Source organism: Bombina bombina, chromosome 5 (genome assembly GCF_027579735.1).
Source record: "Bombina bombina isolate aBomBom1 chromosome 5, aBomBom1.pri, whole genome shotgun sequence".
Classification (NCBI taxonomy): domain Eukaryota; kingdom Metazoa; phylum Chordata; class Amphibia; order Anura; family Bombinatoridae; genus Bombina; species Bombina bombina.
The window spans coordinates 511,787,192-511,811,373 of record NC_069503.1 but is presented as its reverse complement, the minus strand read 5'-3'; the positions used below and the strand labels follow the sequence as shown (position 1 = coordinate 511,811,373).

The 24,182-nt window shown below is 36.1% G+C and overlaps 1 protein-coding gene across 1 annotated transcript in view; it reads right to left on the bottom strand.

Moving 5' to 3' along the window:
• Window positions 1-24,182, bottom strand: part of AMPH (amphiphysin) — a 519,511-nt gene that overhangs the window by 5,242 nt on the left and 490,087 nt on the right. The window contains exons 21-22 of the mRNA XM_053714425.1: window positions 21,469-21,681; window positions 1,479-1,580 (exon numbers count right to left, since the gene is read on the bottom strand). Coding sequence (XP_053570400.1) covers window positions 1,479-1,580; window positions 21,469-21,681 — 315 coding nt within the window. The remainder of the gene's footprint in view (window positions 1-1,478; window positions 1,581-21,468; window positions 21,682-24,182) is intronic.

The window sequence follows — 24,182 nt, the reverse complement described above, 5'->3', positions numbered from 1 at the left end:
ATGCTGATATTTTTGCACTTTTATCTTGCATACTTAAAGACATTCTCACACAAGCTATTCTGAGGCTTTATAGCTCCAAAATAGTTTGCAAGTCTGTAATATTCATGCCAATCACCTTGCCAATCTTCTATTTTGCACCCCAATTGGACTAAAGGGGGGTGGAAAGGTAAAAATGACTACTCCTTGCCTTGTAGGGAGGCCACATACCACACTCTCGTAATACCTGGCTTTGTATTTAGAACACCTGTACCTCCCATTGCCCTATCCCTGCCAATAGAATACCCATAACTACGCCTCCACCCACCCTGTCCCTAACCGTGGAACATCTGTGACTCCACCAAGGAGTGTTTGCCCCCCATAATAAGTTTTCTGGGACCACCACTGATTCTTGCTGGTAAAGAATTGCTGTCTTGCCTTGTTTTAATAGAGATATCAACATACCTTACCATATATTTTATGTTAAATTAATTATTTCAACTTTTTAATGCCTAAAATAATTTGGCAGTTTTTCCTTGGAATAACAGTCCTTGCAATTCTAACTACAACATGGAGACAGATCCAATGGGTTGGTATTTCTCTATCTTTATTTAGTAAAAATAAGAATAATCTACAGCATTTTAGGGTCTATTAAGGTCTCCAATACTAAAACTTCAGATGCAGTTTTGGAGGTGCCCTTGTGGTGTTGTCTCACTAATGCGAGCCTGCAACTGCAAGTTAAGATTCATCTGGGGTGACTGACAAGCCCTATAGGGCTAAACAAGAACTTATTTATTCAATATTATATGCAGGCAGCTTATGCAACCTTGCAAACCCCAAACATAGGCATACAAATTCCCTGGCTGGCAAATTTGTCCATCTACAATTTGTTAAATGTAGGCCTATGCATTAAATTACATTTATGTTTTAGACCAGGGATGGCCAACTTCCTAACACATGGGGCTGCAGATTAGTATTTTAGAAGCCTTAAAGGCCTCAAATACATTTATGATTATTAAACACACAAATAATTATATACTTCCTAAAAAAGCACAGGGGATTTAGGTAATGTTGCAGGGTACTCTAAGTGTCTGTTTTCCCCTTAGGAGGGCTTTTTTGAGTTGTGGTTACCCTAAAGCACAAATTTTAATTTTCCTGGGGACACAAAAACTTTGGCACTATACTTTGCCTTTTTTTCCTGTAGCCACAAAGACTAGTGTAGAGGGCACATGAGGCCTTTGGGTTGCCAGTTGACCATCCCTGTTTTAGATCATTTTGATAACATTACATAAGACATGAAAAATAATCAGTTTTGTCAGCAGCACCACACAATTAAATATGTTATATGGTATTTATACAATCGCTTTTGTGAAATAATTAATGTTTTATTAACAAAATTATCTTAAATATTTTTATAAAAATAAGATTTATGGTGAAATGCAAGTAACAAATATGTTTAGTCAAAAGATTGCCTCTTGAAATAAATAACCTTAATGGATTACCTGATCAGCAGTTGCGGCGGAGGCTATCACTAAAACAACATCTCCTCTCTTCAAGTTGAGTTCATCATCATTTGCCGCTTCAAAATCATGAAGTGCTTCAGCCTGCAAATACAGTAAACCAAAATTAGTTTTAGTACTGAAATAAAAGTTATTATAAAACACAAATAAGAATTGTTATTTTTTAAAGGAGCAAATAACTACTCATGATTGGGGCTATTTGTACTAATCATAACGTGTACCTCAATACATATATTTTTCCTACAAATAAGCTCAACGCCACATATAGGAAACTAATCTTAAATGCTAAACTTGGGTCAAATACCACACAAAGCCCTTTATATATGCTATCGGGACAAAATGATATGAATACCTGACCATCACATCTATATGAGCTTGTTGGACATCCCAATCCAAAACCATGTTATTAATATTGAGTTGGCCTCTACTTTGCGTCTATAACAGCTGCAACTCTTCTGGAAATACTTTCCACAAGATTTTGGAATGAGTCTGTAGAGATTTGTACCCAATTAGTCAAAATAGCATTTGTGAGGTTAGGCACTAATGTTGGACGAGAAGGTCTGGTTCGCAATTGGCATTCCAATTCATCCCAATGGTGTTCAATTGAGTTGAGGTCTAGGCTATGTGCAAGCCTCTAGAGTTCCTCCACACCAAACTTATCAAAACATGTCATTATTGATCGTGCTTTGGTAAAGGCCCTTTCCTGTTCCATCACCACTGTGCCCCTGTACATAAACTGCTGTCAGAATTATCTAAATGTATTTTTATCCTGTAGCATTAAGATGTCCCTTCACTGAAACTAATGGGCTTAGCCCAAACCTGGAAATAACAGCCCCAGAGTATTATCCCTCTAAAACTAGACTATACAGAAAGCACTATCCGTTATGGTAGGTAGCATTCTCCTAGCATCCACCACACCTAGATTCTTCCATCATAATGCCAGATAGTGACAGCGTGCTTTACAACACTCAAGGAAATGCTTGGCATTGAGCATGTTGGTGTGAGGATTGTGTACAGCTGCTCGGCCATGGAAACCCATTTAATGATGCTCCTCGTGCACAGTTCTTGTGCTGATGTTGCTTTCAGAGGAAGGTTTGAACTCTAAATGATGCAACAGATTATAGGAGATTTTTACACACCACCACTTTGTTGCCCTGTTTAATGACTTGGCATGGTTTACCACATTGTGGCTAGGCTACTGTTGCTCCAAGGTGCTTTTACTTTACAAAATTAGCATAGTTGAGCAGGGAAGATCTTGTATGGCAAGATATATTTCACAAACTGTCTTGTGGAAAACATGGCATTCTATGACAGTGCCATGTTTAAAGTCACTGAGTTCTTCACTATGACCCATTGTACTGGCAATGTTTCTTTATGCGCGTGTCGGGTAGCGCTCGTATTATGAGTTGAAAGTAAACTGTTTTTGCTCCCTCACTAATCCTAGCGGAACTTAGAATATTGTGTGCACGTTCATGTATTCCCCTATAGAAGTCAATAGAGGGAAAAAAGTGTGTGTGGGGGAAACAATCTACTTGCGAGCAAACCCGATTGCATATTCTCATGAATATTTCACATTCCAATGTTCTTGACATAGCAGAAAATATTCTGTTTATTTATAAATACATATTTGTAAATATATCTGATGGTTTTTTGGTACAATATATAGAACATTGGAATGTGAAATATTAACAGTAAATACATAATTAAAATCTTTATTAAATATGAATATTGCTTAAATATGTTTTTTTATGTTTCCATCTACTTTAATGCAAAGGGCTCCAATGCACTAATATATAAGTGTATGTAGTATGTGTGTACATATGTATTAATTTATAATATTTATATGTCTGTAAATACAACAAAGCCAAACGTTTATTGGTGAAACGTACATCGGTGTTCTTTGTGTAATGTCACCGAAATAGGCGGAGACTTTCCTTCTGAACTCTAACCACAACTCGAGATATTGTTGTTATTGTAAAGGTCTGTGTTCGGCGGGGGTTCTTGCTCGGGTCTGTGCTCATGTAAGAATTGGTGATAATCACTGTTTGTCTTAATAAATCGTTATTTCAAAGTATCCAGCTAAGTTTCACTTAATTTGTCTACATAAGGAGTCTTCCCTGAGCGTTTATATCTAGAGCTTGATGTGAAGCTCTAGAGTATGTGAGTATTTTACTTACCATTTCTCTCACCTAAATACATCACAGTATTTCATCATTGCAGCATATGTCTTTCCTTTGAGGTACAAGCCCTAGAAACAGTCAGAAATTCCTTCATTTGGGAATGATTGAACCGGATATTTAAACAGACATTTCATATATCCTTTATGTACTAACACATTGCTTTTTGAATATATATATATATATATATATATATATATATATATATATATATATATATATATATATATATATATACACATATAAATATATATGTACACATATGAAGACATACAGGGAGTGCAGAATTATTAGGCAAGTTGTATTTTTGAGGATTAATTTTATTATTGAACAACAACCATGTTCTCAATGAACCCAAAAAACTCATTAATATCAAAGCTGAATAGTTTTGGAAGTAGTTTTTAGTTTGTTTTTAGTTATAGCTATTTTAGGGGGATATCTGTGTGTGCAGGTGACTATTACTGTGCATAATTATTAGGCAACTTAACAAAAAACAAATATATACCCATTTCAATTATTTATTTTTACCAGTGAAACCAATATAACATCTCAACATTCACAAATATACATTTCTGACATTCAAAAACAAAACAAAAACAAATCAGTGACCAATATAGCCACCTTTCTTTGCAAGGACACTCAAAAGCCTGCCATCCATGGATTCTGTCAGTGTTTTGATCTGTTCACCATCAACATTGCGTGCAGCAGCAACCACAGCCTCCCAGACACTGTTCAGAGAGGTGTACTGTTTTCCCTCCTTGTAAATCTCACATTTGATGATGGACCACAGGTTCTCAATGGGGTTCAGATCAGGTGAACAAGGAGGCCATGTCATTAGATTTTCTTCTTTTATACCCTTTCTTGCCAGCCACGCTGTGGAGTACTTGGACGCGTGTGATGGAGCATTGTCCTGCATGAAAATCATGTTTTTCTTGAAGGATGCAGACTTCTTCCTGTACCACTGCTTGAAGAAGGTGTCTTCCAGAAACTGGCAGTAGGACTGGGAGTTGAGCTTGACTCCATCCTCAACCCGAAAAGGCCCCACAAGCTCATCTTTGATGATACCAGCCCAAACCAGTACGGTTGGACTGGAGCTCTCTGCCCTTTACCAATCCAGCCACGGGCCCATCCATCTGGCCCATCAAGACTCACTCTCATTTCATCAGTCCATAAAACCTTAGAAAAATCAGTCTTGAGATATTTCTTGGTCCAGTCTTGACGTTTCAGCTTGTGTGTCTTGTTCAGTGGTGGTCGTCTTTCAGCCTTTCTTACCTTGGCCATGTCTCTGAGTATTGCATACCTTGTGCTTTTGGGCTCTCCAGTGATGTTGCAGCTCTGAAATATGGCCAAACTGGTGGCAAGTGGCATCTTGGCAGCTGCACACTTGACTTTTCTCAGTTCATGGGCAGTTATTTTGCGCCTTGGTTTTTCCACACGCTTCTTGCGACCCTGTTGACTATTTTGAATGAAACGCTTGATTGTTCGATGATCACGCTTCAGAAGCTTTGCAATTTTAAGAGTGCTGCATCCCTCTGCAAGATATCTCACTATTTTTTACTTTTCTGAGCCTGTCAAGTCCTTCTTTTGACCCATTTTGCCAAAGGAAAGGAAGTTGCCTAATAATTATGCACACCTGATATAGGGTGTTGATGTCATTAGACCACACCCCTTCTCATTACAGAGATGCACATCACCTAATATGCTTAATTGGTAGTAGGCTTTAGAGCCTATACAGCTTGGAGTAAGACAACATGCATAAAGAGGATGATGTGGTCAAAATACCCATTTGCCTAATAATTCTGCACTCCCTGTATATGTACATACATAGGCCCATATGTATCAAGGTCTGTCGGACCTGATCCGACAGTGCGGATCAGGTCCGACAGACCTCGCTGAATACGGTGAGCAATACGCTCGCCGTATTCAGCATTGCACCAGCAGCTCACAAGAGCTGCTGGTGCTACGCCGCCCCCTGCAGACTCGCTGGCCGCCAGCAGGGGGGTGTCAATCAACCCGATCGTACTTGATCGGGTTTATTTCCGGCGATGTCTGTCCGCCTGCTCAGAGCAGGCGGACAGGGTTATGGAGCAGCGGTCTTTGTGAACGCTGCTTCATAACTGCTGTTTCTGGCGAGTCTGCAGGCTCGCCAGAAACACGGGGCATCAAGCTCCATTCGGAGCTTGATACATATGCCCCATATACTGTACATCTTTAGACATGTATATGTATGTATCTCAATGTTAAAGCCCTTTGCCTGCCTTTTTTTTCTAACACCTAAAACCTCAAATCTTTGAGCCCTTATAACTTTTGTGTGCAATATTTTATTTAAATACTTTTTATTAGATGGTGTTAATATGGGTGTAAGTGTACCTTGTAATGTATTTTTTAATAAATTTTGTGACACTTTTTTTTGTTTTGCAATACAGTTAACTAGAGCTCTGAGGATGCGGTAATTATTCTAGTGTAAATCATGATTGCGCTCAAGCATTTAGTTTCAACTCATAATACCAGAGGTAAACCCGATGAGCGCAAACACCCGCAATGAACTCCTTATTGCTCACATGCAGAAAATGTGTGCTCCACTCATAATTTGCCCCTTAAATGGGTTAGCGTGCTGGGCATAATACACGTGTGGTGCGCAGCAGCATTTACCAGCCTTCTAATTACCAAAAAGCAACACCAAAGCCATAAATGTCTGCTATTTCTGAACAAAGAGGATCTCAGAGAAGCATTTACAACCATTTGTGCCATGATTGCACAAGCTGTTTGTAAATAATTTCAGTGAGAAGAAAAAAAAAAGTTTGTGAAAAAGTGAAAACATTTTTTTATTTGATCGCATTTGGCGGTAAAATGGTGGCATGAAATATACCAAAATGGGCCTAGATCAATTCTTTGGGTTGTCTACTAAAAATAATATATACATGTGAAGGGTTATTCAGGGATTCCTGACAGATATCAGTGTTACAATGTAACTATCGCTAATTTTGGAAATAAAAAAATGGTTTGGAAATAGCATAGTGCTACTTGTACTTATTGCCCTATAACTTGCAAAAAATGCAAAGAACATGGAAACATTGGGTATTTATAAACTCAGGACAAAATTTAGAAACTATTTAGCTTGGGTGTTTTTTGGTAGTTAAAGATGTGTAACAGATTTTGGGGATCAAAGTTAGAAAAAGTGTGTTTTTTTCCATTTTTTCATCATATTTTATAATTACTTTTATAGTAAATTATAAGATATGATGAAAATAATGGTATTTTTTGAAAGTCCATTTAATGGCCAGAAAAACAGTATATAATATGTGTGTTTACAGTAAATGAGTAAGAGGGAAATCACAGCTAAACACAAACACCGCAGAAATGTAAAAATAGCCCTGGTCCTTAAAGGGACATTAAACACTAAATACATGCTAGATAGAATGATGCATTCAAAGAAAAGATTAGTCTATGACTAACATGTAGATGCATTTTTTAAAGTTTCATTAGTTGTTTAAATATTAACAAAATAAGTGTAAAGTTTTAGTGTCTATAAAACACTGGGAGCTGCCATGTTGTAACTTGTGTTACCTTCTCTGCTGTGGCCAATTAGAGTCAGTTATAAATAGGTTTCTAGAGTGTGCAGCCAATGGTTGTGCTGGATTTAACAGTGTTCTGCACTTCCATTTCTAACAGGAACTGAAAAGCTCACAATTTCATAGTGGAATTACAGGCAAAGAGGACAAAATAAATAATGAAAGTATTTTGCAGAGTTGTTTTATTATATACAATGTATCATTTTATATTACCATCTCAAAGTGTTTAATGTCCCTTTAAGGGAAGGAAATTGAAAAATTGTCTTGTCCTTAAGGGGATAATATGTGCACTGTTATAAACTAGTATAGTTCTCCAGAGCCTATCTACCTAATTTTAAACAAATCACACTAAAAGAACTAAATACATTTGATTACAGAAGAAAATTGGAAACTTTATTATAATTTTATGCATTACCTGAATCATGAATAAAGGATTTCACACCCCTTTAAAAAGCATGGAAGCAACAAAATTAATTGATCAAAAAATAATATATTGTATTATATTATATATATATATATAGTCTTTTGAGTGTGGGAAGGTTCATTTCAGCATTTCCATGCTTTTTATGCGTTTGTGTAATCTGAGTGTTTGTATTTCAGCACCTGTGTGTAGTGCTTGTCTAATGTGTAGTGAGTGCGCATGGTGTGTTTTTGTAGTGTATTTGTATTGTTTGTGCGGTGTGTAGTCAGTGTGTGAGTATTGTGTATACAGTTTCTGTGCATGTAATGTAGTGTTTGTATGTTTGTAGTTTGTTTGCAGTGTGTGTGTAATATTTGTGTGGGTTGTGTGTGTAATGTTTGTGTGCTATGTATGTTAGGGGGGTGTAGTGTTTACAACAATCAATCCAAAAGACATGCAACACCAACACATTTGTTTATTGTAGATTTTAAGCATCCAGGCTGGTTAATCTCTTTGATCTATGTGTGTAGTGTTTGTTTAGTGTGTGCAGTGTGGGTTTATAGTGTGTAGAATGTTTGTGTGTGCAGTCTAACTGGCATTTATAAACAGAGGGAGCCACTGCAGGTACTATTTTCTATGTAGCACCATAAGGCTCACCACAGTGTCTGTGTGTAGTTTAGTATATTGTGTGTGTACTGTTTGGCAATGTGTGTAGATTGTGTGTAGTGGTTTGTTCGTATATGTGTATAGTGTGGGTAGTGTGTGTATGTAGTCTGATTTTCACTTATATGTACAAGGAACACTGCAGATACTCACTGCCTTCAATGCTACAGCAACATGCAGACCAATATCTGGGACTACAATTCCCACAAACCTCTGCTTTCACATCACTAACGAGCATGTCAACTTATTTTGTTCAGCTGTTTGCTTAGAATGAGCATGATCAAAATATGTCAAAATAAGGGACTTTAAACCCATATATCTCAACAGAAACAACTGTTCATTATTTTCACACACACAAAAAAAAAAAAAATACTAGACAAAGTACATAAAGATTGCTGCAGTAATTTAGTAGTAATTTACTTTAACTTATTAGAGCGTCAAGACACTTCCCCATATGATCATTCATATGTAGATTTATAGTGAAAATAAAAATAAAACTCACTGGAGGGCGGAGCTGGCCACAGCAGAGATGGCTGCTTAAGTCCAGAGCTTCAGAGGTCCAGAGCTCCAGATTGAGGACCTCAGAAAACGCTGCCAAACACCGGCTATTGCAGGCCCATATACACAAAAAATGGTGTAATCAATAGAGGACACATTTGTGAATCTCCGTGCAAAAGCGCTCCATAGCCTTCAGAGGAAAATGCTGGTCGCCATCTTGGATTTGCGGTGGCGCAGCAAATACATAGAAGTGTTGGTTCCAACTCACAGCGACTGGAAATACCTACAGCAATACCCTAAATGAATACCAAGGGTAAGATAAGAACTCTCTTATAAATATACTTTGGACACTTAAACGCTTTAGGACTGTATAATAGGACCCTGCACGCCTACCACCACAGGGAACCTATAGATGCCACAACAATGTGATTCAGCTACATATTAATCCCAGTATATAACAGACTATAAGGCAATTGAAACCCTCATAGATACTACCTTGCTGCAAATAAATACTCCTTTATTGCTGAGAAAAGGAGATATTAAGCAACACTCCATATGCCCAAATCCTACATTCAGCAAAGCAGGAAAATACATCTAAGAGATTTATTATAATCTTAATTGCAACCTCCACGTTTAACACACTTTCCAGGGAAGATTGTAGTAATAATTATCACTATCGCTTCTTGAAGCTTGAAAATTGCCTGAAATTTACAAAATGGGCAGTAAGAAAAATTTAAAAACAATAAAATCTACTAGAACACTACAGCCTAAGGGACAATCCGTTAGCTCATCCTTCAGCCCTTCTGAACAGAAGACTCTAGAATATCCAAAAAACAAGGATACATCTTCAAAACTAACGGCCTCCTCTAAAGATAATACCATGATGAAAATAAAAGAACACACTCAAATTCCTACACATATCCTCTCCTCTTTAGCCTCTACCCAGGATATTGCCAAGATAGTTAGAACATGCATAAGAGAAGAATTAATGGATTTAAAACAGGATATGCACACACTGGGATTTAGAGTGGAGGCCTTAGAAGATAATGGTGATATAGTTTGAGGGGAACTGTTGTCTATGCAAGAGACAATTGAACATCAATCAGAATGAATAACTTCTTTGCAGGATAAAATGAGGATATGGAGAATAGGAGTAGAAGGAAAAATGTAAGAATACGTGGAACACCAGAGTCTGTACTTCCAAAAAACTTTCCTGTCTACCTCTCAGCTCTATTTCAATAACTATTAAATTATCCAAATGCGGCAAATATACAATGGGTAAGAGCCCATAGGGTGCTTAGGCCTAAGCCCCCTGACACAACACCTCTTAGAGACATTATTATAAAGTTCTAAAACTTTCAGGAGAAAGAAAATCTTATGGCAGCATCCAGAAAGAAGCAACCTGTGAGGTTCCGTGGAGTTGTACTACAATTCTATGCCAACCTTTCTATTCGCACCTTACAACATTGTAGGGAACTGTCCCCCTTGACAGTTATGCTTAGAAACAAATGGATCCCTTATAGATGGGGATTCCCACTACAACGTATGGTAATCCATAATAACAGAATATATCAATTCTGTAAAATGATGGGTTTGAAACAAACAACTCTAACATCTACACACCAAGGAACATCATCAGAAGGAACAAAGAATCAAGCAGAAAATAGGAAAGAAACTTGGGACACTGTACAAGCTTCAAAAAAGGGTAGGCTATCCCCTGGACAAGCTTCTAGGGGTATGGTCTCACAACACATGGACATCCCAACATCACCTTCATCGAGGGGAGAATATGTTTCAGATCCAGAAACTCCCTGAACATGGACACTCTCAACTTTGTGAGCAACAATAACCTCCTCTCTTTGATACTAAGTTGGACTAAATGCCAAATTAAAGTAGAAGCGGCCTCATATTGCTAGGACTTTGCTGTCGATATATATATATACCTGACACTGGTTTAAATATATACTTTGCAATAGTAAACTTAGATTTCCTAGTAATAGTAGTTTAAATGGCAAAATTGATAAATTGATAAATAAATTGCTCAGTGTCTTAAAACCACATTTTTTTAAGATAGACTAAGATCAGGTTTCTCTGTTCTTTGAAAAGTATATATTGTTTCTAAGTTTCAAATTTATTTTTTATATGCTGTTTATTTATGTTCTTGACAAATTGTTAGTATTTCTCAGGTTTATGAGACATTCAATACAATACACAAATTCTATACGTATTTGGAATGGTACAATTCACAATCTGGCAACATTACCATGCTCTACTCCCATACACTATTTACACTCTCATCGTAATAAATTATGTCACGTAACCTTTGTATAATCTCCCAAAATGTAAAGGGGTTTAACTCTCCCAACAAATGTTCTATGGCGTTACTAGACTTACATAAAAGACAAGCAGACACATTGTTTCTGCAAGAGACACATTTCCAAAGACACAGACAACCAAAATACTTAGGCCCCCAATACACGCAACATTACCATAATTCATATTCTCAAAAAAAAGGGGAGTGAGTACTCTACTCCATAAAAATGTTGCATTTCAGCATATACAAACTACTAGAGATTCCTTGGTGTCTGAAATATTTTATGTTACCCCAGTCACGCTTTTCACCATTTATGCCCCAAATACTAAACATATTTCATTTTTTCGCAAAATGTTCCAGAAAATGATAGATATGGCTAAGGGGTAGTTATACTGGGGGGAGACTTTAACTTTCCACTTCAACCATTAAAGGATAGTTCTAACCTAAATATATGTGTTTCTAAGAAAACAGCACATTTTCTATGGAAAAATTTAAGGGAACATAATCTCTATGATTCCGGGCGATATTTTCAAGCAACAACTAAAATGTACAGTGGACTAGACTATTTTTTTTACTAATTAGATAGGCCTAATACATCTCTCCAACTACCAAATTAAATCAACAACATGGTCTGACGACTCGGCTATGGTATTGTGCCTTAACTGGCCTAATACTAGAACCACTGAATTTTTCTGGAAACTAGATGATACCATACTAAACATTCCTAAGCATTCAGAAGCCCTAACAAAATCACTGAAAGAATTTTTTACAATAAACTCTACTCCCGACATTAACATTTTTACACTGTGGGAAACACACAAGTATCCAAGTAAGGGCCAGCACTCCTGCAATTAGTGCACGTGTAGACTGGGGTAAAACTGCCTTACCCCACAAGTTAATCCAGTAAACGTGAAATGTCCAGAGCACTGTATATATTCAATTATACTTTATTCAGACATATAAAACAACAACCTTTTGTGACTGTGTGCCACTTAATCATGCTATACTTAGCTTAACAGAGGTTTCTACTTTTAAACATTCATTTTTCGCGCCAGTCACTCTGTGGTTGTACTCTATCACCATCTTGTGGTTCTCTTGTGTAATGACTGGTTAATCTGTGAAGCAAGTAATTTAAAAACAATAATATAGCAAATATAGCAACAATGACATAAAGTGCAAGATGATTTTACCATACATTATAAATTAAATAAAATTAATTTACACAACTGTAATACTTCTTGAAGATTTTACCATCTAAGTTGTAGCTTAAATTAGGTTTATCAGAAATAGCAAGATAAATTAAAATCTCTATTCAGACCTTTAGGGGCCAAGGTTTCCAATTTATGGATCCACCACATTTCTTTCCTTTTTAGCAAAGTCTCTCTGTCCATGCCATTCCTGGGCATTTTAATCTGTTCAATCACTTGCCATCTTAGCTGGCTTATTCCATGTCCTTTTTCCAGGAAGTGCCTGGACAGAGGGGCTTCCATGTTTTTTCGCCTTATATTAGAACGCTGCTGTGTCATACGGTCTCTTACTTTCTGTGTCGTCTCACCTAAGTATACAAGGGAACACAGACATTTAATTAGGTATATAACATGAGTTGTTTCACAGGTATAGTAACCATTAATCTCAAATTTTTCCCCACTATGTGGGTGAAAAAAATTAGGGCCTTTTATTATTGAACTGCAACTCATGCAATTTAAACAAGGAAAACTACCCTTTTGTTTAATACCTATATGGGATTGTCTCAACACATTTTCTGGTCCTATGTCTGTTCTTACTAATTGGTCTCTTATATTTCTTACCCTCCTATAGGCCATTAGAGGTGGTTCCTTGAAGTGTGGAATATGTTGATTACATTCCCTTAACACATGCCAATTTTTGCGTATTATTTTTGACACCTCTCCACTAAGGGGACTGTACTGTGACACAAACATTATTCTGTGGTCCTGGTTAGCTTTTTGACTCTTAGGCCTGGGATTTCTTATTTCTTCAATTTTTTGTTTAATAAGATTGGGGGGATATCTCCTATCCAAAAATGTATTAGCCATTTCCTTCATCCTACGTTCACTATCCTCTTCTATGCTTACAATTCTTTTTACCCTTAGGAGCTGACTTTTGGGTAGGGAATTTATTAGGTTTTTCGGGTGGAAACTGTCATACTGTAACAGCGTATTTTTGTCCGTGTCCTTTGTATACAGATCAAAACGTAAGGTGTTTCCTTCTTTATAGACTCTGGTGTCTAAAAAAAATACTGTCTCCTCGCTGTAGGTGACTGTAAACGGCAAACCCCTTACCATAGAATTAAGGTCATTTACAAATCTATTTAGGGTTCCAATGCTGCCCTACCACACGCCAAACACGTCATCAATGTAGCGCCACCACACTGATCCGTACTGTTTGAATGCCTCATGTTCATATACCATTTTTTCTTCAAACTCATTCATGAACAGATTGGCGTATGATGGGGCAACATTGGAACCCATGGCAGTTCCCTTTACCTGCACGAACCATTCATCTTGGAATAAAAAATAATTCCAGTAGTTGATATTGTACTGGAATCCTTTTTTATTCCAAGATGAATGGTTCGTGCAGGTAAAGGGAACTGCCATGGGTTCCAATGTTGCCCCATCATACGCCAATCTGTTCATGAATGAGTTTGAAGAAAAAATGGTATATGAACATGAGGCATTCAAACAGCACGGATCAGTGTGGTGGCGCTACATTGATGACGCGTTTGGCGTGTGGTGGGGCAGCATTGGAACCCTAAATAGATTTGTAAATAACCTTAATTCTATGGTAAGGGGTTTGCAGTTTACAGTCACCTACAGCGAGGAGACAGTAACTTTTTTAGACACCAGAGTCTATAAAGATGGAAACACCTTACGTTTTGATCTGTATACAAAGGAAACGGACAAAAATACGCTGTTACAGTATGACAGTTTCCACCCGAAAAACCTAATAAATTCCCTACCCAAAAGTCAGCTCCTAAGGGTAAAAAGAATTGTAAGCATAGAAGAGGATAGTGAACGTAGGATGAAGGAAATGGCTAATAAATTTTTGGATAGGAGATATCCCCCCAATCTTATTAAACAAAAAATTGAAGAAATAAGAAATCCCAGGCCTAAGAGTCAAAAAGCTAACCAGGACCACAGAATAATGTTTGTGTCACAGTACAGTCCCCTTAGTGGAGAGGTGTCAAAAATAATATGCAAAAATTGGCATGTGTTAAGGGAATGTAATCAACATATTCCACACTTCAAGGAACCACCTCTAATGGCCTATAGGAGGGTAAGAAATATAAGAGACCAATTAGTAAGAACAGACATAGGACCAGAAAAGGTGTTGAGACAATCCCATATAGGTATTAAACAAAAGGGTAGTTTTCCTTGTTTAAATTGCATGAGTTGCAGTTCAATAATAAAAGGCCCTAATTTTTTTCACCCACATAGTGGGAAAAAATTGAGATTAATGGTTACTATACCTGTGAAACAACTCATGTTATATACCTAATTAAATGTCCGTGTTCCCTTGTATACTTAGGTGAGACGACACAGAAAGTAAGAGACCGTATGACACAGCATCGTTCTAATATAAGGCGAAAAAAATGGAAGCCCCTCTGTCCAGGCACTTCCTGGAAAAAGGACATGGAATAAGCCAGCTAAGATGGCAAGTGATTGAACAGATTAAAATGCCCAGGAATGGCATGGACAGAGAGACTTTGCTAAAAAGGAAAGAAATGTGGTGGATCCATAAATTGGAAACCTTGGCCCCTAAAGGTCTGAATAGAGATTTTGATTTATCTTGCTATTTCTGATAAACCTAATTTAAGCTACAACTTAGATGGTAACATCTTCAAGAAGTATTACAGTTGTGTAAATTAATTTTATTTAATTTATAATGTATGGTAAAATCATCTTGCACTTTATGTCATTGTTGCTATATTTGCTATATTATTGTTTTTAAATTACTTGCTTCACAGATTAACCAGTCATTACACAAGAGAACCACAAGATGGTGCCAGAGTACAACCACAGAGTGACTGGCGCGAAAAATGAATGTTTAAAAGTAGAAACCTCTGTTAAGCTAAGTATAGCATGATTAAGTGACACACAGTCACAAAACGTTGCTGTTTTATATGTCTGAATAAAGTATAATTGAATATATACAGTGCTCTGGACATTTCACGTTTACTGGAAACACACAAGTGTTATATGAGGGGTGAATTTATTAAACTTAAAGCACAATATAAAAAAGCAGCACGTCAACACTACTCTGACCTAACTACACAACTATCCAACCTAGATTTACAACATAAAAAAGCACCCACTGGGGGCGTGTCCAAGCAGCGTTCTTGACAGGACGCATCCACTGCAAGCTCTGACAGAATTCTCTACAATCTGCTGATTTATGAGCAACTAACCGTTAAATTAACAATACAACTCAACAAACAACAGTCACTTAGCATACAGTGGCTATCTTACAGCTTTTGATTGCTGTTTTTATTACATTGGGCCACAGTTCGACAATCAAGTCCTAAGGCGGTGGCCTACTCATAGGTAATGACCCCCCCCAGTTTCACCGGGTTATTAGTGCCGGCAGCAGGTGTCTGCCTTACTGAACTTCTCAGCAACACTACACAGAGCAATATAAAGCCGCTAACCTTACAACAATACGAATCTCAAATCTACTGAACATCCCAAAATGGCGACCGCATGGGAGGAAGACTTAGCACAGAATCTTGATCAAGGTTTTGCTAAAATAGAGAACCTGCTGCTCAAAATGTATCAAATATCACTACCACTAGATGGAGAACATTATACCACCGATAAAGCACATAAATGAAGAAGATTCAGGTCAGACTCTTATAAACCCAGCAAGAAAAGATGGCAACCGGAAGGGAAAATCAAAAATGGAAAAAATGTCTTCTACACAAGATCTCCTGACCCTGATGGGAAACCGAGAGTTAACTAAAACGCATCAAAATGATAAGTTTTACTCATATAGCAGAGAGATGGTCCTGGCTAACCTTAATTCACAGACTGCGCTGAAGGGTCCCGGTGTGGTTGAAAGAACATCATACGTTCTCTGGTTGCTGGATAGGAACGGTCCTGTCTCTTCTAACCCTGGTGAGTCAATTATGATCAAACATGACAAGCAAAGGGGACAATACATACAATGGAACTTCCCTTCACAGCACCCGCAAGCATGTGTTTATAAACCTGCTGAAAAAGGGTTCAATGTACCTTAAAGGGACATGAAACCCACAAGTTTTATTTCCATGATTCAATAGAGAATACAATTTTAAACAACTTTCTAATGTACTTCTATTAACAAATTTGTTTCATTCTCTCTGTATTATTTGTTGAAGGAGCAGCAATACACTACTGGTTTCTAACTGAACACATGGGTGAGCCAATGACAATTTGTATAAATATGCAGCCACCAACCAGCAGCTAAAACCTAGGTTCTTTGCTGCTCCTGAGCTTGTCAAGATAAACCTTTAAGCAAAGGATAACAAGAGAAGGATGCAAATTAAATAATACAAGTAAATTGGAAAGTTGTTTAGAATGGTATTCTCTATCTGAATCCTAAAAGAAAATTTTTAGGTTTCATGTCCCTTTAATTTCATCTTGACAAACATTAAAAATTTTATGGATCCAAAAGCATAATTAGCCAGTTTGCTTAAACGTTGATGGTTTGTCACAGTAACATACTGTATGTTGAGCCACTGTTTGGCAATATTTCACTATTCACTTAGTATATTAAATGTGATGTACAGATTTCATTTCCACATTGCATGTATTGACATATGTAGGCACTTTTGTCTTAACGCCTCTCTAGTGGGTTTGTGGGAGACCCTGGGAGGGATATTTTTACCACAAATTATTACACAGACGTCATAGATACTAATCTACCGCCTTTTATGGATATGAATTGTATTGTGCAGGTGCATTGCCATGCTACCTAAAATAATTCTGATCAACATCTTAGTGTGTATGTCCAATCCGGGGGTTTTTGGTGGCCCCCCTGGTGAGACAAATATACATAGCATAACTTGTTCAACTTTCCATCACAGCTAAATGTAAACTTCACATAATACATATCTCTCCTCTTTGGTCAATGGCCGGGGCCAAGAGGAAGTTGACATAGACAAAGCATAACCTAAGAATATGCTAATTTATGAATAGCTACATATAATTTTAGACAGATAGTGAGGTAGATTATGGTGGTATGGAACTTATCAATACACAACTAGCCTATATTATGAAATGGAAATGGTACAAACGTTGATTCAATACTACAGTGTGTATCAACCAAATGTAAAACCACTTCAGAGGCATCATCCATAATCCTTTAAAAGAGTAAAATGCTCCTTACTTACAAAACCCAATATAGTTTGGAAATTTAGTTTGAACATTACCAGATGGTTGGGCCCTGGGCCCTAATTAAGTCAAAAAAGGTTTCAGTAAGTTACCAGTTACAAAACTCATAAATCTTGTTTTTGTTTTAGATTAAACAATAAAGATCCAAAAAAGATTCAAACCACAAATACATTTTAAATTGCTCGTATCACAAACATGATATATCTCAAACTATATTTATAACACTCTGATTTATTGAGATGCAATTTTCCTTGTTCTTTTGTTGTATATGTTCATGTTCTTTAAATATCCCCCAGCTTTGACTTGATAAAATACGATAGGTCCAAGAGTGACCTACATTGTTTAAGGGGGAAAAAAATTGGGGACTGGACATTCTACTGTACAATCTTTAATAATAGATATGCTGTGAATATTTAACATGGCTGTTTATACCTTGCAAAAGCATATATTTTATTGAACTGTCCTCAATAAAAATAAATAAAAAAATAAAACAAGCACTCACTGACCCCCAGATCTCAAAAGACCTAATCACCATTAGAAATAAATTAAAAGAACTCCTAGCACAAAAAAAACAAACCATTACCCACAAATTTAAACAAAATTTCTTCTATGAAGGAAATAAAAACAGGAAAATGTCTATCCCCTATCACCCAGCTTGAACTTAATGTGGGCAAAAGTCCAGGACCTGATGGCTATTCAGTAAAATACTACCAACATTTCAAATACATTTTAATCCCATATTTGTTGAATTTGTTTAATTAAATAGGAGAAGGGAAATCTTTCCCTCAGAATATGGTCGAAACGCACATAACTGTGATCCCCAAGCCCGGAAAACCCCCAACTACACCATCTCATTTTAGACCCATTTCATAACTCAATGTCAACGTAAAGCTATTTGCTAAAATCCTCGCTTCCAGAATAAATAAAATCCTCCCGACATTAGTACACATTAACCAAGCAGGTTTCACACCACACCGAGAATCAAGAGATAACACTAAAAAAATAGTCAACCTTCTAGACTATGTCACAGAGACCAAAACATCAGCCATATTTCTCTCAATAGATGCAAAAAAAAGCTTTCAAAAAATTAAATTGGAATCTTCTGAAAGTCACCCTTCATAAATTTGGATTCGGTCACTCCCTAATTTCAAAAATATTTGCTTTATACAACAACCCCACGGCCAGAATACGCTTAAATGACCCCCTAACATCTTCCATAAGCATAAAAAATGACACAAGACAGGGATGTCCATTATCCCCCTTGTTATTTGTCCTGGCTATGGAAGTTCTAACAACTAATATCCGCCAAAATAATGATATTAAATGAGTTACAGTTCAAGAGACCAAAAAACAAAATGGAATTATATGTCGATGATGTAATGCTCACATTGACTTCCCCGATATCTCACTGAAAGTGCTATCATCAGAATTCTCTAAATATAGCAAATTTTCCTTTTTTAACGTTAATGAAACAAAGTCAGAATTTATAAGCCTTAATAATTCTTCTCACTTGATATACAAAATACAAAGAGACTTTAATTTTCACTATAACCCAAAATCAATTAAATATCTAGTAATACAAATCCCAGAAAAAAGATCTCAATTATTCACACTAAACTATACACCTCTATTACAAAATATAAAGAAAGACCCCCCAAGGCTGGGAAGATAAATCAATATAATGGTTGGGCCACATAAACTCAGTGAAAATGATGATTCTCCCGAAAATATTGTATATACTCCAAGCCTTACCCATTCACCTACCAGACAACTAATTGCACTCTGTGCAAAGAACCTTAAACTCCTATATATGGTTGAATCGCATGATAAGAGTCTCTATGAAAATCTTATACATGACCCAAAGATAGAGGAGGATTGGGAACTCCCAATATTAAATACTATAGATATGCTTCTCACCTAGTAAGAATAATTAATTGGTGTAAAAATGAAGCAGACAAAGAATGGATAACACTTGAACTTTCATTGGCCTCTCATCCTAATCTAGGCAGTTTATGTTGGTCACCTACAACAGAACAGAAAACCCTACCTACAACATCTACATTAACAGTCGAAACCCTAAAATCATGGAATTATATGTTGATGATGTAATGCTCACATTGACTTCCCCGATATCTCATTGAAAGTGCTATCATCAGAATTCTCTAAATATAGCAAATTTTCCTTTTTTAACGTTAATGAAACAAAGTCAGAATTTATAAGCCTTAATAATTCTTCTCACTTGATATACAAAATACAAAGAGACTTTAATTTTCACTATAACCCAAAATCAATTAAATATCTAGTAATACAAATCCCAGAAAAAAGATCTCAATTATTCACACTAAACTATACACCTCTATTACAAAATATAAAGAAAGACCCCCCAAGGCTGGGAACATAAATCAATATAATGGTTGGGCCACATAAACTCAGTGAAAATGATGATTCTCCCGAAAATATTGTATATACTCCAAGCCTTACCCATTCACCTACCAGACAACTAATTGCACTCTGTGCAAAGAACCTTAAACTCCTATATATGGTTGAATCGCATGATAAGAGTCTCTATGAAAATCTTATACATGACCCAAAGATAGAGGAGGATTGGGAACTCCCAATATTAAATACTATAGATATGCTTCTCACCTAGTAAGAATAATTAATTGGTGTAAAAATTAAGCAGACAAAGAATGGATAACACTTGAACTTTCATTGGCCTCTCATCCTAATCTTGGCAGTTTATGTTGGTCACCTACAACAGAACAGAAAACCCTACCTACAACATCTACATTAACAGTCGAAACCCTAAAATCATGGGATTATTTGATCAAACATTTGCCTAATATATCATTCATCCCTTCTCCTTTAACTCCTATTCTTACCAATCCCATTTTTAGACAAAAACAACACACCCAACCTTATAAACATAGCACAATGCATACAGTTCTCCCTTATCACAAAGTTCTTAAAGATGGCAAAATTCGACCAAGAACAGAATTAGCTGACCTTGATATTAAGCACTTTGATCATTGGTATAAATATACCCATCTTAACTACATTTTAGATACACACACTGATAAACAGAAGATAATGCGCAAGTTGACACCAATAGAAAATATCTGTTACCAACAAGTAGAACTCAAAGGCCACCTATCTATAGCTTACAAACAAATTCTAATACCACTCACATCATCTTCCATCATATACACAAAAATGAGAGGAGGAATTAGGAATTCAAATAGCTGAAAAATATTGGCTCACCATCATAACACATATGAGCTCCTCCACCTCTACAGTAAAATTTAAAGAAAAAAATATGAAAATTCTCAGTCGATGGTACCTGACACCGCACAGACTAGCACAAATATGCTCGAACTCTCAAGCCATGTGCTGGAGAAACTGTGGCCAAATTGGTACAATGCTTCATGTGTGGTCGAGCTGCCCCACAATACAAACCTATTGGAATCTAGTGACTACAGAAATCACTAAAGTAGTTCAACATACTATATCCCGTGACCCACTTACATGCCTATTCCACAAACCAGCCAAAATTAAACGTAGACTTAGATATACACTTTTAAGTATTATGTTGAACTATGCCAAACAATTAATCCCAAGGTGGTGGAAAAATACAGTAATTCCATCAAAGGAAGAATGGATAAATTTAGTCTCATTGACCCTATCATTAGAAAAATACCATTATTGCCTTACATGCAAATTAGATGACTACCATTGTATTGTTTTTATTTGGGAAACATACCTAAAACTAAATGAAACACGGTTTAATATTGCTTTAAAATATATTGAAAATAATGTATGCCACAATTTTTGTATATCACAATGACTAATTGTTAATATCAAGCAAACATTTGATTGTTAAAGTTTTTATTATTTAAAAGAAGAAAATTAAAAAAAATAAAAATAACTCACTATACATAATATTTTAAAGTAAGATAAACCTTAAAGAGGAAACCATCAGGAAGGTCAGATCCACCGAAGGCGCCCGATTCACCACTGGGAATGCTCTGACTCTGCTCTATAGAAGTTTCTTGGACTGCATCGATTTCAACTTTATCTTCCATGACATGAGTAACACTATCAACATCATATCCATCTTCATCTTCATGGTTGGATGCTGGTTCAATTACCACAGATGGGATGCAAGGTGCTTCCTACAATTATTATGATTAGGAGAAAATAATTGTAAATGTGTATTCTGATTAAATTAAGCACGTTCCTATACACAGAGAAAAAACATTTATCTACCCAAATATTGCACATTTCTTATATCCAAATGGGATAGAGTGGAAATAAATATTGTTTAAAATAAACAAGGAACAAATGTGTGTGTATATATATATATATATATATATATATATATATATATATATACATACATACACACACACACAATATATATATATATATATATATATAAAAAAAATTTTGTTTTTAGTTTTTAATTGGCAAAAATGAATATAGCAACAGACATTATTATGTGAGAAAAGTAAAGGATCATAGAAATAAGATATTTGTTTTTCTTAAGAACTACAGACATCAACTAATAGCATAATATGTAAGCTGTATTCATAAATGTACAATTAAAGAAATAGAAAGGTCAAAATTCAAATGTACATGGGTGAATTTCAATTTTAAATAGAATCATGTTTGCAATATACTTCCTTTAGCAAAAATGCTTCTAGTAAACTCTATTAATGGATTTCTGCTGCATACGCACATATGCTGTGGGAGCCATGCACCAGTATTCAAGCTCAGAGAGCTGATAGTGCTGTGTATTGTAGATGTGAAGACTTAATTTGTATTATACAAGCCACTGTTGGCTCTCTGAGCAGGTCTAGTGTTTTAATACTAGTGCATTGGCCCTCACAGGATATATGCGTATACCGCTGAAAAACATTTAAATTCTGACCGTTCTATCCCTTTTAATAATTTCTGATCTATAACTACATAGAATGTAAGTTTATTATGAATAAAGTACTCAAAAACAAATGGTAAAAGTATTTCCTGGAAGTTAGCATACAGGACATTCAAGAAAGTGTCAAAAGAATTAATAAACAGTGGTTGCAGACCTCTTGGAGAGAAGGCCATATAAATTTGATCAATTCTGTATATATTACCCCCGAGAGATTGACAAAATGGTACAATAAGACTTGTCTGTGCACAAGATGCAAGGCACAGCAGGCAGACATATATCACTGCTTCTGGTCTTGTCCAAAAATGAATCAACTATGGGGTAAAATTAAAGGGACACTGTAGTCAGAAATATAATCGTTATATCACAAGAGTATACATGTAAATAAAGCATTTTATAATGTTGATCATGTATTAAATGTGTACCGTTTTCACAATATATATCTTGTAAATATTTAATTTTTCCAAACCCACTGAGTTGTCTGCTGTTACGGATTTCCAATCCGGGCTGACAACTGCAGTTGGAAGATGGCGAATCCTAGCTTCAATGCGCATGCGCGAGTACGTCAACGTCATCGGATACGACACCATCCGTTTTTTTTATTCTTTTAGCTCTCATGTCGGCTTCAGTGCCGCAATATACGCATGCGAAAGGAAGCAAATCGTATTGCGCATGCATTGAATGAGGATAATGTATTTTAATTATATGCAAGTACTCGCCATCCGATTGGCGAGTTTGTTAGCCCTTAGACGCCCCACATTTGAGGGCTGGATGATGTGATGCCATGGGGATAAAATAAAAGATAATTTTACTGCTAAAGGGAGCTTTGTTTGAGAAAATAAAAAGGTACATTACATTGGTATGATATTTGAAATGATAAATGTTTGTTCCGTTTTGCACAGCAAAAAAAAAAAGTTAGTAATCCTTTAACTACTGGTTGAATAATAGTCTGAGCTTGGAATTCAAGATTCTTCCAAAACGTGTATTTTTCCTGGTCAATTCTTCACCAAGTTTTTAAAATCACAACCTAATTAATACCATCATTTTAGTGGTCAGAAATCTTATTCTAAGGACCTGGAAAGCTTCTTACGCTCCAAAGTTTAAAGTATTTAGAAACACAATTATTACACAATATACGTCAGAACAAATTAACCTAAAGAATTTAGAAAATACACAGCAAAAACGTTTATTTGCTAAATGGTTAAGCGTAATTAGTTCTTTACCGCTGGATCTACAAATTAAGTAAGTCAAATCCATTATTAACTCTGAATAAGTACAATTAAAAATTCTTGCCGGGTAATTCCCGAATGCTTGGAATACATAAAGATAGGAAATCATATTTCCATTTAAAGGAGAAAGCCCCCCTTTATTCCCTCTCCTCCCTCCCTCCCTACTGTGTAAGTATTAGATGATTAATGGTTTTGTCTTTTTTTTTGGTATTTCTAGTTGTATTATTATTGACGAATTTATACCAGTATGTATATTAAGAACATCTGAATAAAAATTATATAAAAAAAAAATTATGAATAAAATACTCTAAGAAAAAAGATTTGTATATTTTGTTCGTCAAAAAGCATTTAGAATACATTGTTTAATACATCTGTGTTATTTTCTACAAATCAAAATTAGAGAAAGGTTCTAAAAGTATGTAAGTATGCTCTAATCAGAGGCTTGCAATGCACTAGGGGCCCGATCCGATATGCAGCGTCGCCTGCAAAAGCTGGCAACGCCGAATTTTGC